Below are 19,236 nucleotides of genomic sequence, written 5' to 3'. Positions count from 1 at the left end.
ACAGTGGATGCATGCTCACTTTTAGGCCCGCCGCCATTTCCAATGGATGGTGAAAGCTCCCATTTTAAAGGGCTGGATGCGATTGGAAATTGGTGAACCAAGGCACATTCTAGTAATGGAGTGCCCTGTTATTTTGCTGCAGCTGAAATAAAGGGAGAAGTGAATTTGAAGGGAGTTGGTGTACACGAGTAAGGAGATCTGGCAGCAATTGTGGAGGGTTTCAGTGAGACCGCAGAACACACGATGATCAATACTGAGGAGGACTGCGACAAACGACTGGAGATCATTAACAAACTTGCAGAATGGACAAATCATCAGCAAATGAAGTTCAACACCGATAAATGTAAGGTAGCACATTGTGGTCGGAAGAATAGGGAGGTTGCTTATTACTTGGAAGGTGTAAGTCTAGGTGGGGTAGATAAACAAAGGGATCTGAGTACAAATATGCCAAATGCTAAAAGTTGCACCACAGGTTAACAAGGCCATTAAAAAAAAATACTAGGGGCTGGATTCTCCATTTCTGAGACAGAGTGTTGACGCTAACGGAGAATCCATGGACTTTTACGACAGAAAAAACAGCGCCACACCTGAATCGATTCCACTCTTGTGGAGGGGCTAGCACCAATGCTGCCTGGAACACAATCGATTCCACTGAAAAATGGGGCGGGATTGGCCGGGTCCATGATCGACACTCAGGAGGCTGACAAGCTGCAGCCGCATATACACATTACACTCCCGACCCACACTTACCCCAACCAAAAAGATGGCACTGGTTGTGCTGGAGAGCACCCATACAGCTGATGGGTCATCTGGGGCCAGGGGGTGCCCTGGGGGGACATCTATATGACCCATAGCACCAGGTTCAAAGCGGGCTGTTAGTGGTGTGCGCAGCTGCATGGCTGCTTTGCCGGTTGTGACAATGGTGTTCCGTGCCCGTCCACCCCGACCCCACAGCCCACCTCCTGACCATCCCCCACTACTTCCCCCAGTCCTGGCAGAAGCACCCAGCCAGGGGCACAACTGTCAGCACGCTATGGTAAAGTTGGACACCTTCCGTACGCCTTCTCTCTCCCTCAGCCGCCGCCATGTTGGTTTCACGATTTTTAAAAGGACAAGTGAGCCACGCCGTCGTGAATGTGGCCCATCGGAGGCGGAGAATGCCGGAGGTCTTGGAGAGTAGCGGGTTGGGCCCACTAATGATTATGCAAACAGTGCCTACTGTACTTGTGGGGTGAAACGCATTGGCGCTGTTTTCGAGGTGACGGAGAATCACGATTTGGCGTCAAATCGATGCCTGTCACGATTTTGGCATCGCAACCGATTCTCCGCCAAATCGCAATTCCCGATTTCGGCGTCAGCTAATGGAGAATCCCGCCCTAGGTTTTATTTCTGGAGGGATAGAATTGAAAAGTAGGGAAGCTGTACAAAACCTTATTGAACTTTGGTGAGACCACACTTAAATAGAGTACTGTGTGGAGTTCTGATTGCCATATTATAGAAACATTGAGGCACTGGAAAGGGTACAGAGAAGATTTACAAGGATGATAATAAAAATGTGAACATATACTTATCAGGAAACAATAGACTGTGTCTGTATGCTCTTGAAAAGGAAGGTGACCCTAATAGATGTTTCTAAAATTATGGGATGTTTTGATACAGTGGATACTGAAAGAATTAGAGGAATTCTTTCAGACCTTTGGAGATGGGCTGGGAGACTGGATGGTGTCAGTAGGGGTGTCGGTGGTCTTCCTGCCATGATGGAATATTATCAGCAGTGGGAAGCTCAGTGGGGCAGCCACAAATTGGGCTGCCAATTCAGCGGTTTATGGGCCCAATTACGGGCCACTTCCAAACTTACCAGTATCTTGCTTGTGGTGGGAGAACCCCCTGCCATCTGGGTGAACACAGGCAGCTTCCAGGGGCTGGAGGAGGCATCTTAATATCTGCTCCATGGCTCACAGACGGATCCCTGGCAGCACTACTGCCCCCAGTTAAATTTGCCACTGCTGTCATGTGACCCCCTCCTGCTCAATCTTTGAAGCCTGTCTGCCTTATGGAAGACGTCTAATAAGAAGAAAACTAGGTGAACCACCCAGCATTGACCTTTGTATCGGAAACAACAAGTCAACCCTACAAATTCTCCTCACGAACATCTTATTACTTGTGCCAAAGTTGGGGGAGCTGTTCCACAGAGAGGTAAAGCAATGCCTCACATAGTCATGCTCACAAAATCATAGGTTCTAGATTCCTCTGTCATCATGCCTGTGAGTAAGTACATTTAGGCCAAATGGCCTACACCTGCCCATAATTTGTGTGTGTTGTATAAGAAGTATGAGCTGGATTAGATCATTTGTCCTTTCAAGCCTGGACCGACTTTCAGCAACACTTATCCTGCAGCACTGAACAAAGAACAAAGAACAAAGAACAGTACAGCACAGGAACAGGCCCTTCGGCCCTCCAAGCCCGTGCCGACCATGCTGCCCGACTAAACTACAATCTTCTACACTTCCTGGGTCCGTATCCCTCTATTCCCATCCTATTCATGTATTTGTCAAGATGCCCCTTAAATGTCACTATCGTCCCTGCTTCCACCACCTCCTCCGGTAGTGAGTTCCAGGCACCCTCTGTGTAAAAAACTTGCTTCGTACATCTACTCTAAACCTTGCCCCTCGCACCTTAAACCTATGCCCCCTAGTAATTGACCCCTCTACCCTGGGGAAAAGCCTCTGACTATCCACTCTGTCTATGCCCTCATAATTTTGTAGACCTCTATCAGGTCGCCCCTCAACCTCCGTCGTTCCAGTGAGAACAAACTGAGTTTATTCAACCGCTCCTCATAGCTAATGCCCTCCATACCAGGCAACATTCTGGTAAATCTCTTCTGCACCCTCTCGAAAGCCTCCACATCCTTCTGGTAGTGTGGCGACCAGAATGGAACACTATACTCCAAGTGTGGCCTAACTAAGGTTCTATACAGCTGCAACATGACTTGCCAATTCTTATACTCAATGCCCCGGCCAATGAAGGCAAGCATGCCGTATGCCTTCTTGACTACCTTCTCCACCTGTGTTGCCCCTTTCAGTGACCTGTGGAGCTGTACACCTAGATCTCTCTGACTTTCAATACTCTTGAGGGTTCTACCACTCACTGTATATTCCCTACCTGCATTAGACCTTCCAAAATGCATTACCTCACATTTGTCCGGATTAAACTCCATCTGCCATCTCTCCGCCCAAGTCTCCAAGCAATCTAAATCCTGCTGTATCCTCTGACAGTCCTCATCGCTATCCGCAATTCCACCAACCTTTGTGTCGTCTGCAAACTTACTAATCAGACCAGTTACATTTTCCTCCAAATCATTTATATATACTACAAACAGCAAAGGTCCCAGCACTGATCCCTGCGGAACACCACTAGTCACAGCCCTCCAATTAGAAAAGCATTCTTCCATTGCTACTCTCTGCCTTCTATGACCTAACCAGTTCTGTATCCACCTTGCCAGCTCACCCCTGATCCCGTGTGACTTCACCTTTTGTACTAGTCTACCATGAGGGACCTTGTCAAAGGCCTTACTGAAGTCCATATAGACAACTTCCACTGCCCTACCTGCATCAATCATCTTTGTGACCTCTTCGAAAAACTCTATCAAGTTAGTGAGACACGACCTCCCCTTCACAAAACCATGCTGCCTCTCACTAATACGTCCATTTGCTTCCAAATGGGAGTAGATCCTGCCTCGAAGAATTCTCTCCAGTAATTTCCTGATCACTGATGTAAGGCTCACCGGTCTGTAGTTCCCTGGATTATCCTTGCTACCCTTCTTAAACAGAGGAACAACATTGGCTAGTCTCCAGTCCTCCGGGACATCACCTGAAGACAGTGAGGATCCAAAGATTTCTGTCAAGGCCTCATCAATTTCTTCTCTAGCCTCCTTCAGTATTCTGGGGTAGATCCCATCAGGCCCTGGGGACTTATCTACCTTAATATTTTTCAAGACGCCCAATACCTCGTCTTTTTGGATCTCAATGTGACCCAGGCTATCTACACACCCTTCTCCAGACTCAACATCTACCAATTCCTTCTCTTTGGTGAATACTGATGCAAAGTATTAATTTAGTACCTCACCCATTTCCTCTGGCTCCACCCATAGATTCCCTTGCCTATCCTTCAGTGGGCCAACCCTTTCCCTGGCTACCCTCTTGTTTTTTATGTACATGTAAAAAGCCTTGGGATTTTCCTTAACCCTATTTGTTAATTACTTTTCGTGACCCCTTCTAGCCCTCCTGACTCCTTGTTTAAGTTCCTTCCTACTTTCCTTATATTCCACACAGGCTTCGTCTGTTCCCAGCCTTTTAGCCCTGACAAATGCATCCTTTTTCTTTTTGACGAGGCCTACAATATCTCTCGTTATCCAAGGTTCCCGAAAATTGCCGTATTTATCCTTCTTCCTCACAGGAACATGCCGGTCCTGAATTCCTTTCAACTGACACTTGAAAGCCTCCCACATGTCAGATGTTGATTTACCCTCAAACATCCGCCCCCAATCTAGGTTCTTCAGTTCCCGCCTAATATTGTTATAATTAGCCTTCCCCCAATTTAGCACATTCTTCCTAGGACCACTCTTATCCTTGTCCACCAGCACTTTAAAACTTACTGAATTGTGGTCACTGTTCCCAAAATGCTCCCCTACTGAAACTTCTACCACCTGGCCGGGCTCATTCCCCAATACCAGGTCCAGTACCGCCCCTTCCCTAGTTGGACTGTCTACATATTGTTTTAAGAAGCCCTCCTGGATGCTCCTTTCTAACTCTGCCCCATGTAAGCCCCTGGCACTAAGTGAGTCCCAGTCAATATTGGGGAAGTTGAAGTCTCCCATCACCACAACCCTGTTGTTTTTACTCTTTTCCAAAATCTGTCTATCTATGTGCTCCTCTATCTCCCACTGGCTATTGGGAGGCCTGTAGTAAACCCCCAACATTGTGACTGCACCCTTCTTATTCCTGATCTCTACCCATATAGCCTCACTGCCCTCTGAGGTGTCCTCCCGTAGTACAGCTGTGATATCCTCCCTAACCAGTAGCGCAACTCCGCCACCCCTTTTACATCCCCCTCTATCCCACCTGAAACATCTAAATCCTGGAACGTTTAGCTGCCAAGCCTGCCCTTCCCTCAACCAAGTCTCTGTAATGGCAACAACATTATAGTTCCAAGTACTAATCCAAGCTCTAAGTTCATCTGCCTTACCCGTAATACTTCTTTCATTAAAACATATGCACTTCAGGCCACCAGACCCGCTGTGTTCAGCAACTTCACCCTGTCTGGTCTGCCTCAGAGCCATACTGTCCCTATTCCCTAATTCTCCCTCAATGCTCTCACCTTCTGACCTATTGCTCCCGTGCCCCCCCCCCCCCCCCCCCCTGCCATACTAGTTTAAACCCTCCCGTGTGACACTAGCAAACCTCGCGGCCAGGATATTTATGCCTCTCCAGTTTAGATGCAACCTGTCCTTAAATAGGTCACATCTGCCCCGGAAGAGCTCCCAGCTGTCCAGATAACGGAAACCCTCCCTCCTACACCAGCTGTTTAGCCACATGTTTAGCTGCACTATCTTCCTATTTCTAGCCTCACTGGCACATGGCACAGGGAGTAATCCCGATTACAACCCTAGAGGTCCTGTCTTTTAACTTTCTGCCTAGCTCCCTGAACTCCTGCTGCAGGACCTCATGCCCCTTCCTGCCTATGTCATTAGTACCAATATGTACAACGACCTCTGCCTGTTTGCCCTCCCCTTCAGGATGCCCTGTACCCGTTCGGAGACATCCTGTACCCTGGCACCAGGGAGGCAACATACCATCCTGGAGTCTCTTTCATGTCCACAGAAGCGCCTATCTGTGCCCCTGACTATAGAGTCCCCTATGACTAGTGCTCTTCTGCGCTTTGACCCTCCCTTCTGAACATCAGAGCCAGCCGTGGTGCCACTGCTCTGGCTGCTTCTGTTTTCCCCTGATAGGCTATCCCCCCCGAAAGTATCCAAAGGGGTATACCTGTTCGAGAGGGAGACAACCACAGGGGATTCCTGCACTGACTGCCTGCCCTTTCTGGTGGTCACCCATTTCTCTGCCTGCACCTTGGGTGTGACCACATTTATATAACTGCTATCTATGACGTTTTCCGCCACCTGCATGCTCCTAAGTGCATCCAATTGTTGCTCCAACCGAACCATGCGGCCTGTGAGGAGCTCCAGTTGGGTGCACGTTCTACAGATGAAGCCATCCGGGATGCTGGAAGCCTCCCGGACCTGCCACACCTCACAGTCAGAGCACTGCGCCCCTCTAACTGACATTGCGTCAATTAATTAGTAAATTAAAGTTAAAAGTTAAATTTTTTTTAAAATGTTACTGTTAACTATATGTTTCCTAGCACTAGATTTCTACTATAAATGTGAAAGCTAAATACAGTACTCTCCGATCTCTGGCTTAGATACCCCTCTAAATTATAATTAAGTAATTATGTTTAATTAGTTTACCAATGCTTAATTTTTTAAGTTTAGTGTAGATTCCCAACCAGCCAATCAGGTCACAGCTTTTCTGTGATGTCACTTCAGTTCCCCCCCCCCCCCCCGCCCCCCACACATACACACACAATTTGAAAAGGTAATAAAAGTAAAAATGAGTAAAAATCACTTACTTACCTTCTGAGAGTCTCAGATGCTCTCTGGTTCTCTCTCTTTCTCTCTCTGGGGGTAGCAGCGCCAGAAACGAAGACATCTCCTTTCTCATAAAGTCCTGAACCCATTCCCCTTCTGTAACTGGTATGTCCCCTCCAGCTCCTCCAAATCTGCAAACGTACCCAACAAATAAATCCCTAAAGTATTCTATCCCCACCTGCCGCCACCCCTGGAACCTCGCATTCATCCCTGCCAGGGCAAATCTATGATTGTCACAGATCAGGGCCCACAGGGACATGCCTTCCATTCTAAAATGCTGCCGACACTGGTTCCACATCCTCAACGCTCATACCACCACTGGGCTTGTGCACTATATGGCCAGCGAGAACGGAAGAGGCGGCAGCAACAGTTCCCTCAACCTGGTCCCTTTATACGAGGCTGCCTCCATCCGCCCCCACAGCAGCCGCTCCTCCACCGCCTATTTCCTAACCATTGTAATGTTTGCTGCCCAATAATAGTTTTGTATGGTAGTCAACGCTAACCCCGCCTCTGCCCAGCTTTTCTGAAACACAAACAAAACCTTTGGCAACATCATCATCTTTACCGACTGGACCCAACCAGCCAATGACAATGGCAGCACATCCCACCTCTTAAAGTCCCCCTTCATTCCCTCCACCACCGCGCCAAATTCAACTAATGCAGCTGGGCCCAACTCCACGCCACTTGTATCCCGAGGTAATGAAAACTCACCCTGAGGTAACAAAAACTCACCCCGATGTAACAACAACTCACGCCGAGGTAACGAAAACTCACCCTGAGGTAACAAAAACTCACCCCGATGTAACAACAACTCACGCCGAGGTAACGAAAACTCACCCTGAGGTAACAAAAACTCACCCCGATGTAACAACAACTCACGCCGAGGTAACGAAAACTCACCCTGAGGTAATGAAAACTCATCCCGACCAGCCAAAGTGACACCCCCCAAACTCCTCCCTGTCCCCAGCAGTAATTGGGAATATCTCACTTTGCCCCTTGTTGAGTTTATACCCTAAAAGGGACCAAACCACCCCAAAATCCCCATGATCCTGCCAAAGCCTCCGACCAGGTCCGAAATATACATCAGGAGATTATCCTTGTTCAAAGAAACTCGGTGCTCCACTTGCCTCCTCTCAATAACCCTCCACCTCCTTGAGAATCTCAGCACCATTGCCAACAGCTCAATTGTCAGGGCAAAGAGCAACGGGGCGAGCGGCACCCCTGCCCGTCTCCTGGTGCAACCCAAAGTAGTCTGAGCTAATCTTGCTAGTCCAAACACTCGCCTTAGGCACCTTATACAACAGCCGAGCCCAGTCCACAAACCTCTGTCCAAATCCAAACTGCTCCAACACCTCAAACAAGTACCCACTCAACCCGATCGAAAGTTTTCTCCTCGTCCATCGCCACAACCCCTTCCACTTCAAGACCCTCCGAGGGCATCATAATTATATTCAGTAACCTCCAGACATTCTTCGAAAGCTGCCACCCTTTCACAAATCCCTTCTAGTCCTCGCCTCTCACCCCTGACACACAATCAACTATCCACATTGCCAGTACTTTCTTCAACAGCTTTGTATCTACGTTCATCAGTGAAATTGGGTTTTACGACCCACACTGCTCCAGGTCCTTGTCTTTCTTTAAAATGAGCGATATCTGAAGCCTGAGACAACATGGTGGGGAGATCTCTCACCATCGACTCATTATACATCTCGAATAACAGGGGCCCCAGCTCCGAACCAAAGCTCTTGTAGAACTCGGCTGGGAACTCATCCGGACCCGGGCCATCCCCGTCTTCATTGACCTCCATGCAATTCATTACCTCTCTCAGCCTAATCGGGGCCTCCAGTCCCTGCACTTTCGCCTCCGCCACCCTCAGGAACTCCAGCCCATCCAAAAACCGTCTCATACTCTCATCCCCCACCGGAGGCTCCGAGCTACACAATTTCCAGTAAAAAGCCTCAAACACCCCATTCACTTCCTTTGGCTCCATTGCTACCATATCCCTACCATCTCTCATCCTCCCAATTTCCTTCGTCACCGCCTGACTCCTCAACTGGTGCGCAAGCATCCTGCTGACTTTCTTTTCTTCCCATCATCCTGTGCAGCATGATGGCATAGTGGTTAGCACTGCTGCCTCACAGCTCCAGGGACCCGGTTCAATTGCGACCTTGGGAGACTGCCTGTGTGGAGTTTGCATGTTCTCCCCGTGTGTGCGTGGGTTTCCTTCGGGTGCGCCGGTTTCCTCCCATAGTCCAAAGATGTGCAGGTTAAGTGGATTGGTCATGGTAAATTGCCCCTTCGTGTCCAAAATGTTAGGTAGGGTGCTTTTTCCAAGGACTAATGCAGACTCGATGGGCCGAATGGCCTCCTTCTGCATTGTAAATTCCATGAATCTATGATTCATATTCTGCCCCCCTGGCCTGCATAGTTGCCCCACCGTCTTTCTTGGGGACACAAGCCCAAACTCCACCTGGAGTTTCTGTCTCTCCTTGAACAGCGCCTCCTCAGATGCCGCTAAGTACCTCCGGTCAACCCTCAGAATGACCTCCACCAACCTCAACCTCTCAGCCCGATCCAACCTCTCCTTATGCGCCTGGATCGAGATAAACTCCCCCCTTACCACCGCCTTCAGCGCCTTCCACAATGTGGAAGCGGAAACCTCCCCTGTCTTATTCTGTTCCACATAATTCCGGATGGTCACCATTATCTTCTCGCAAACTTCTCTACCCACCAATAACCCCACATCCAGCCTCCACTGTGGCTGTTGGGGACTCCCCTTTGCCACCCGCAAATTCACTCAATGCAGCGCATGGTCAAGCACCACGCTCGCCGAATACTCCAATCCAACCCCCGCCAACAGCGCCTTGTCCAGCACAAAGAAGTCAATCTCGGAGTACATCCGGTGGACGTGCGAGAAGTACAAAAATGGCCTCGCCCTCGGCTTCTCAAACTGCCACGTCTGCCCCTCACATGTGTTCCATGAACCCTAACAGCACCTTTGGCATGGACGGCACCTTCCAGGACCTGAAACTCGACCGGTCCAACCTAGGGTCCAGGACCGTATTAAAATACCCCCCATAATCAGCCGGTGCGTGTCCAGGTCCGCAATCTTTGCCAAAACCCACTTCAACACTCCATGTCGTCCCAATTTGGGGTATACACATTCACCAGCACCACGGGCTCCAACCTCCAACTCACCATCACAAATCTACCCCCAGGGTCTGTCACTATACGCCCCACCTTAAAAGCCACCATCGTTTTGATCAACCCCCCTTGTCTTCAGATACGAATGGAATACCTGCTGCACTCAGCCTTTCCTCAACCTTGTCTGGTCCCCTATCTTCAAATGCATCTCCTGAAGAAACACCTCGTCCGCCTTCAAACTCCATGAATGAGCGAAAACGCAAGACCTCTTAATCGGCCCATTTAATCCCCAAATGTTCTAGATAATCAACAGGGTCATGGGGCTCTGCACCCCCCCCCCCTCCTTGGCTCCTTGGTCAGCCATAGCCCTTCTTTATCCAGCTCCCCCAGGTCCATGCCTCGCTCACCCTCGGGGGGGGGGGGGCCCCAAGATGTCTTCCACCATCTCCTCTTAACCAACTGTACCACACCAACTCCACCAACGTCAGCATCCCCCCCCCCCCCATAAGCAAAAAAAAAGACAACCAGCCCACCCCACATACCCCCTCCCCCACTCCCTCCATAGACCAACCTCCCACTTCACTCCTGTTAACCAGCTTACTATGGGTGGCACGGCGGCGCAGTGATTACCGCCGCTGCCTCACGGCGCTGAGGACCCGGGTTCGATCCCAGCCTCGGGTCACTGTCCGTGTGGAGTTTGCACATTCTCCCTGTGTCTGCATGGGTCTCCCCCCACAATCCATCTTTGGTGCAGGGTAGGTGGATTTGCCACGCTAAATTGTTCCTTAATTGGAAAAAAAAGAATTGGGTTCTCTAAATATATTTTAAAACTAGCCTACCCCACTCGATGCAACAGCCTACTCTCCCCCCCCTTCTCCCCTACGACCCCTCACCCCAAGAATGGTTGAACACACTTACCAATCCACATCCAAACACAGTAAATATCACAATTCTTGCGGCATATATACCCACATTCCCCATACTGGCATCTCCAAAGTCCTCCAAAGTTCAATGTCCTCACGTCTCCCAGTCCATGGTCTCATATCTCGTCTCCTCTGCCGTATCAAAATAGAATTCCTGGTTCTGGTGCATGACCCCCAAATGAGCAGGATACATCATCCTAAACTTCACTCCATTCTTGAAGAGGGCCGCCTTGATGCTTTTGAACCCTGCCCGCTGCTTGGCCAACTGCACACCCAAGTCCTGGTAGATACACATCACGTTTCCTTTGCAGGTACATTCTCTTGTCTCCTTCGCCCACCGCAGAACCTTCCCTTTGTCCAGAAAACAATGCGGATACACCACCATCACCCTCAGCACATTCGGCCTCCTCCTCATCGCCCTGTGCACTGAATCCACCTCGGGAAGACAGTTAAAGACGCCCCTCCCCCACCAATGTTTCAAACATATTCGTCACATGCTTTTTGGCCTGTGTTTCTCCTCAATCTCTTCGGACAGCCCTACAATCCGAAGATTCTGCCTCCTGAAGCGATTCTCCTGGTCCTCCACCTCTTTCTCAGCCACTTCTGGCCCTCTGTCACGAGCACAATCTCTGCTTCCAATGAGGCCAACCGGTCCTCAGGATCCACCACCGACTGCTCCATCTTCGGGAGCGCTGAACTCTGTGCCTCCAGCCTTTGCTCCATTCTCTATACAGCCACCCTGATCAGCTCCACCACATTAACCAGGTCTTCCTCTGCTTTTGGAACTTGGCATTCAGAAACTCCACCAATTGCTCAGTAAACCACTGCGCCGGGACGACGCCCCAGAACTCTCAGCCAACTTTCCGTCTGTCGCACTTCGAAAGTCCTCCCGGCCTGACTGCTGCCCCTTGATCGTTACACACCTTTTCCGAAAAGCCATAAACAGGCCCTACTGGAGGAGATTTCTGTCTCTCATTGTTCGTGCACTTTGCACCAGCAAACACCCCCTAATTGGATAAAAAGGAACAAATAATTCCACCTCAAGTAGGAGTCACCAAATGTGCGACCACTCACTCCATGGCCGTCACCGGATGTCATTGTCTGCATGTCTGACACGAGACTTCAAACACAAGTGCTCTACTCTGAGCTTCAAAACTGCAAGCGAGCCACAGGAGGGCAGAGGAAAAGCTTCAAGGACACCCTCAAAGATTCCTTGAAAAAGTGCAATATCCCCACTGACAGTTGGGAATTCCTGGCCCAAGACTGCTCAAAGTGGAGGAAAAGCATCTGGGAAGGAGCTGATCCCCTTAGTTTCATTGCCGAGAGCAAGCTGAAACCAAGTGTCGACGAGTGGCAACCCGGGTACCACCCAGCTGCTCCTCCAACCATTATCTGCCCCACCTGAGACAGTGTCTGTAGGTCACACATTGGACTCATTTTTAGTGTTGAAGCAAGTCATCCTCAACTCAGAGGGACTACCTAATGGGGACATCACTGCAGGAATTCTTCAGATTAATGTCCTAGGCCCAAAGATCTTCAGCTGCATCATCAAAGACTTTCCGTTCATTATAATGTCAGAGGTGGGGTGTTTGCTGCTGATGGCACAGTGTTTATTATCATTCAAACTCCTCAGGTACTGAAGCAGTTCATGACTACATGCAGCAAGGGCTGGATAACATTAAGGCTTGGCCTAATATATGGCAAGTCGCATTTGTGCCACACAGTACCAAGTAATGAACATCTTCAATAAGAAAATCTAACCATCTCCCCATGACATTCAATGGAATTATCATTACTGAATCTCCCACCATCAACCGTCTGACTGAAACACAACTGGACCAGCCACATAAATACTGTGGCTATAAGAGCAGCTTAGGGCCTGAGAATTCTGCAGCAAGCAACTCACCTGCTGACTCCCCAAAGCCATTTCACTATCTACAAGGCACACATCACAAGTGTAATGGAATACTCTGCATTTGGCCGGATGAGTGTAGCTCCAACAACACTCTATGTTCAGTCCCATCAAGGACAAAGTAGTCCACTTGATTGGCACCCCATCAGAGTGTCTGATATTTCTTCCCTTGCTTCTCTCAGTAGGCTGGGATACATTTAATCTGGGCCTGATTATCTATTTTTAAGGATCCCAAACATCTTAATATTTCCTCCCCATATTTATCCCATCTAATAATTCACATACTTCCTCCTTAACTGTGGTGTGTTTATCTATCCCTTGTTTTATGGTCTTACATTATTTTTTTTAATAAAGTATGGGCCATTCTTAATCCTTCTGTTTGCATTTAATATATTGGAAACAAGCAGTTAGAGTCACGTTTTTACTGATACTGCTATTAGATTAATAAATTATTTATAAAGACTACTGTAGCAACCAATTATAACAAATATTGATATAGTTTATGCAAATATTGTAATAGATATTGTAATAGTTTGAAAATCATGAACGACATTCTATAATCAAAGACTTAATGAGAATTTCAGTAAATCTGGACTTTATTGCTGAAGTATCTTTTATTAAGGTCACACGGGTTCAGAGCCTCAAAGCACTGAAAACCAGAATAACAACAAATAGCATTTAAGGCATTCTAAACATTATGAAGCCCAGGCTCTCTGTCATGGCAAAAATTCCAGAAATAGTTAAAATTGATAGGTCCCACTCCCGAACCCAATATTTACCATCTTCACAAGGGCACAAGTGGAGTTGGGCCGAGCTTCACATATGCAGATTCATGGAGGTTGCCGGCCATTTTAATCAGCAGTTGCTTCCACTGAAGTGGGATTTTGGTAGGACAAGAGTGTAAATGCCAAGTGTGCAGATTAGAACAGATAGTGAACTTGGTGGATTTGTTTGGTTAGCCAGGTTACCCCTCTGGAGAGGCAAAGTACCCCTTTGGATAGGGTCCTGGGAATCCTTTGGGAGAGGTAAGGTGTCCTTTGAGAATGTTAAAAGTGAATATGATTATGCACTTATTGTGCACAACCCCATTGGAACTGTCCAGCTATCAAAGCTGGCAAGCAAGTGTCAAGCAAATGTCCAAGGTTAGTTGGCATGGAGGGGGTAAAGGTGGTGGGTGGGGAATGAGTTGATTTGAAGTTGGCACATGATATGAGGGGCTATGAGGTGGATAGAGTGTCATGGGTTGGCATGAATGGAGCCTGGGCAGTGTCCCCCCCGTCCCCCCCACTTGCCAGAATGAAGACCTGCGAGCAGCCATTTATAAAGGTCAGGTTCATTGAGCTGGGAAGTCTTCCGACTCTGAAAACGCTGGCTGGGGATGGAAATATGGGAGTATATCTTATTCAGCAAGCAATTTAAAGTGGAGTATATACAAGGTAAAAATCCTGCAAACACATGATGCCATATTTCATTCAAGAATTGGGGGTTAATTTCTGACAAACAGGATGGAATCTATTAATGCTAAAATACAATATACAGGCACTGAAAATCTGAAATAGAAATAAATAATTGAGGAAATACACAGCATTGTGGAGTTTCAGATCAATAAATTTTGTGAGAATCCAGTAATCTAGGATATTAAATCAAGGTTTCTCTCACCCAAAAATAGTTTGTGATAGATTAAATTATTTTTGTATCTATGTAATTTTGGATAATTGTAAAAATTAAGAAACAAATAGACACCTGTGCATTTAGGTGATCTTTGATGTTTAGATTCAGCTTCATACTAGCTGTTATGTAATTCACATTTCTGCAGCTTTCGTGTCTAAAAGAATATTTACAATTGAGTATCATACAAGGTTTCTGATTTTGACTTGTACATTGTGGAATAATACATGCCTTATTTGCAGGGAAAAATAAAAATAAACGAGGGATCTTGGAAACAACAATACACCCATCACCAGCAGGAGCCCCAGCCATTCCAAAGAGAATTGTTCAAAATAAACCGTTGACAGCAGTCATAGAGACTGAAATTGCAGCAACCGGAATCTCATGAAGTTTGTATTCCTTAAATATGGAATCACATTTTAACATAAATGTTAAGCCTATTTTACTAAGAAGAAAAATACAAAAGTTAACTAAGTTATCCGTTTGTCAAATACAAAGTAATTGAGGATTACTGTTATAAGTACTTGAAGTGTATGTATTAGGTTGTGTTAAGAACTGAAGAGTAAATTGTTTAATGTATGTGGTTTGTGACTTTTGTTTCAAACTTAAAAATGATTTACACAGAAAATAGATTACTTGGGAAAGAAAATCTATTCTAGATTCAGAATGATGGCAATTCAGGTGCCCAAAACATATATTTTATTAATGTTCTTTATATAAATGTTTATTTTTTTAAATGCCACTAACTGAGTTAAGCAGGAAACACTGCCCACATATATGATACACCAAGGATCATGTTAGAAGTTTGAAACTGGAAAATACTGATGGATTTCATTTTGATTCTGTGTAATGTTTCAACATAAGTAAGTTTGGATTTTTTTTAAAGCTAGGAGGGATAATTAACAATATCTGTTACAGTGGAAAAAAAACTGCAGTACAAATATACTACTTCATTTAAGAACGAATACTAATCAAAAAGAAAAATCCTGTTCAACAAATACTGGGCATTGCAATTGAACCATTCAATTGAACCTTCACAACTTTCTAACCTTTAGATCTCAAATTATAGTCTTGATCATTCGTCTAATCACTACTCAGTCTAATGCTGAGCAATTTTGGAGAATGTATTTTTTTAACTATTGGTATTTTAGCTCTGATTTCTTCATGGCAGCAACCATCTTCTGACAAGATGTTTCCCAGGAACGTAATAGCTGCGATACCTGTTCGTGTTATTGATCATTTAGCTCAACAGGAGCACGATAACTTAACAGGGCAGCACGGTAGCACAGTGGTTCGCACCGTTGCTTCACAGCTCCAGGGTCCCAGATTCAATTCTCGTCTTGGATCACTGTCTGTGTGGAGTCTGCACGTTCTCCCCGTGTCTGTGTGGGTTTCCTCTGTGTGCTCCGGTTTCCTCCCACAAGTTAGGTGAATTGGCCATGTTAAATTGCCCTTAGTGTCCAAAATGGTTAAGTGAGGTTACTAGGTTATAGAGATAGGGTGGAGGCGTGGGCTTAAGTAGGGTGCTCTTTCCAAGAGCCGGTGCAGACTCAACGGACCGAATGGCCTCCTTCTGCACTGTAAATTCTATGATTCTGTGATTAACCTCTTCTTTATTCTGACCATTACTTTGTCTGGTCTTCATAACTTTATAAGTCTTTTTTACATTAATTTTCATTCTGTAAGCTTTCACCACTTTATTCATTTCATCCATTAGTATCTGTAGATCTCCTGCCGAGTTAGCCATTATGGCCTGATGCTCTTCAAATCTCACAGTCTTCACCAATTGACCATCTACTTGCTTCACCAATTGACCATCGATTTTAACACATTCTAGTGTTTCTTTTTATCATTGTCTGGTGAAGGATGGAGTGAGTCTGTTGAAGAGAACACAAGAGCAATTAAGATGTTCTCAGGATCGTGGAGGAGGAAAGGTTATTACTGATCATAATCAAGATAAGGCAACAAAGTTGGATTGGCTACATTCCAAAGCATTAGAACATGCTGGTGGAGATAATTGAAGGAAGATTAGAGAGATGTAGAGCAAGAGGGAGAAAAAGAATGATGGTGTTCAACAACTTGAAATTGGAAATGGGAGGCTCCTATAAGCAACTGAAGAGGGTAGCGCAAGACAGTGAGGTGTGGCAAAATGAGCAGAGGAGCTGCCCTTAACAGATCACTACTGCTGCTATTTTTCTTATCCTGCTCTCTTGAAGGTACTGATCCAAACTGGAATATATTTCTCGGGCTACCAGCAGCCCTCCAGTACCTCACCCAAATGACTATGTTTTATATGTGAGCCACAATTATGAGTGTTAGCAGGTTATGGAGAACATGGAATTCAGTCTGTTCGGACCCAATTCTTGTTCACATGAATACATTTTGTTGTTTCAGGGCTCACTGAATAACGATAAAGAGTGCAAATTTCAATTGCTTTTTATTGATTTCACAAGCCCAATGTACTGCTCCAGCTACTGTTATATTATAGAAAATGAGAGCAGGGTTCTCAGTTTGCTGCATTGTTCAGTGCTGAGTGGATTTTGCACCAGTTGTTGCCCCTCGCAAATATCTTGCATGTGGTGTGCTGCCAGCCATGTTCCTATCTGCACCTGGAAATTGGTGGGAAATTTCCATTGTTACTGGCTCGTTGGTCTAGGGGTAAGATTCTCGCTTCAGGAGTTGTTAAGTACGAAAATGTGAGAGGTCCCGGGTTCAAATCCCAGATGAACCCTTTGATGTTGTTCCTTATTAGTAAGCATTTTGGGCAGCACGATGGCGCAGTGGGTTAGCACTGCAGCCTCACGGCGCTGAGGTCTCAGCTTCGATCCCGGCTCTGGGTCACTGTCCGTGTGGAGTTTGCACATTCTCCCCGTGTTTGCGTGGGTTTCGGCCCCACAACCCAAAAATGTGAAAGCTCAGTGGATTGGCCACAGTAAATTGTCCCTTAATTGGAAAAAATGAATTGGGTACTCTAAATTATTAATTTTTTAAAACTGGGGGCAGCACTGTAGCACAAGTGGATAGCACTGTGGCTTCACAGCACCAGGGTCTCAGGTTCGATTCCCCGCTGGGTCACTGTCTGTGCGGAGAGTCTGCACGTTCTCCCCGTGTCCGCGTGGGTTTCCTCCGGGTGCTCCAGTTTCCGCTCACAATCCAAAGATGTGCAGGTTAGGTGGATTGGACATTCTGAATTGCCCTTCGTGTCCAAAATGGTTAGGAGGGTTATTGGGTTATGGGGATAGGGTGGAAGTGAGGGCTGAAGTGGGTCGGCGCAGACTCGATGGGCCGAATGGCCTCATTCCGCACTGTATGTTCCATGTCTGTTCCATGAGATCAACAAGAAATTTGATTCTTTGGGACGAACAACCAAACTTGACAGTGAGAAGGGGGGACTTTCTCCCGACAGTCAACTGCACTCGCTAAGATAGAGCTTTTAAAATGAACATCTCCCTCCGGGACTGAACAATTTTGAATGCCACAAATCCCTGAAAAAGAGATCCAGAAGCTGACAAGCTTAGGGTAAGACCCAAACATGTGCGTGTGATTTGCCAGTCCCCCAGAGCACCGTTTTTGTTCTTTTTAGTGAAAATGTACTATTTATAGTGGGACAATCCACCTGAGGCTTTGTGGGAGTCAGTTTCATGTTGATGATAAAGTTCAGGACATGACCATGAACATATAGGACACAATACCGCACACTTGAGCAGCAAAGGGCATGAGTGATTGTTTGGCTTGTCTTGTGGTCAGCTCCCAGGTCCCAGAGCAGTCATTTCCTGGAATTCACTTCTTTTCACTCTCAGCATTTGGTCAAATGTGACCGCACGGAATCCTGGGTAATCATGGTGCTCAAAGATTTTTGTTTTATTTATTCCTCTTCCTGCACCCACTGGTGCACAAGTCAGATTTTCATCTGTTCTCCCAGTGAGGTTTTTCCTGAAACAGGTCGCTAATAATAATCTATTAGTGCACTGTAAATTCTATGTAAGTAGGCTTACGTTAACACTGCAATGAAGTTACTGTGAAAATCCCCAGTCGCCACATTCCGGCAGCTGTTCGGGTACACGGAGGGAGAATTCAGAATTTCCAATTCACCGAACAGCATGTCTTTCAGGACTTGTGGGAGGAAACCGGAGCACCCGGAGGAAACCCACGCAGATACGGGGAAGAATATGCAGACTCCGCACAGACAGTGACTCAAGCCAAGAGTCACACCTGGATCCCAGGCACTGTGAAGCAACAGTGCTAACCATCGCAGTTTACAGTTTGAGTGTCTCCATTCCACATATAGCATGACTGGCCAGGAGTCGCTTTTGCTTTTAATGACTGCTGGAAGGATTTTGCAGATTGATTTGCAACCTGTTGGCCACGTTATGAATGCATATTCCATTAAAACACAGAATTCCTACTGTGCAGAAGGAGGCCATTGTTATGAACCAGGGTTTAGAGAACCCCAAAGTGTATCATGGAGTTCACCTGACCCACAACTTTTAATAGATTGTGGTATGGGGAGCACACGATCCACTCTACAGGTGTGGTACAGCAGAAATGGAAAAGTATTTTTTAAAGCAAAACAATGTTTATTCTATGAACTCAAGTTAACCTTTTTAAAACATACAGTGAACATCTTAGCAACCATCAATTCAAATACAACCCCCAAAGAATACAACACTAAGTAATCCTTAATAACTTCCCAAACAACATCCAGAAGACAAAAGAAACACCTTCCAACAGAAGCACATTAGGTTTACATTCACTACTGAGAACATTTATAATTCTGAATTCACCAAATGATCAAGAGATAGTCTTTTCATGGCAGAGAGATCAACAGTACACCTGCTCTGTCTGGCTTCAGCTCCAACACACCCTGCAGCAAACAGCCTAAA

The 19,236-nt window shown here is 46.4% G+C and overlaps 1 protein-coding gene across 1 annotated transcript in view; it reads left to right on the top strand.

Annotated features, from left to right (window-relative positions):
- Positions 1-14,932, top strand: part of LOC140409577 (protein shisa-like-2B) — a 33,342-nt gene extending 18,410 nt beyond the window's left edge. Inside the window, exon 3 of the mRNA XM_072497947.1 lies at positions 14,596-14,932. Within this exon, the coding sequence (XP_072354048.1) occupies positions 14,596-14,741 (146 nt within the window). The 3' untranslated portion in view covers positions 14,742-14,932. The remainder of the gene's footprint in view (positions 1-14,595) is intronic.
- The last annotated feature ends 4,304 nt before the right edge of the window (positions 14,933-19,236 follow it).

The sequence above is a fragment of the Scyliorhinus torazame genome, chromosome 3 (assembly GCF_047496885.1).
Source record: "Scyliorhinus torazame isolate Kashiwa2021f chromosome 3, sScyTor2.1, whole genome shotgun sequence".
In the NCBI taxonomy this organism is placed as follows: Eukaryota; Metazoa; Chordata; class Chondrichthyes; order Carcharhiniformes; family Scyliorhinidae; genus Scyliorhinus; species Scyliorhinus torazame.
The sequence above is the reverse complement of the archived record's forward strand: the minus strand, read 5'-3'. Positions and strand labels throughout refer to the sequence as shown.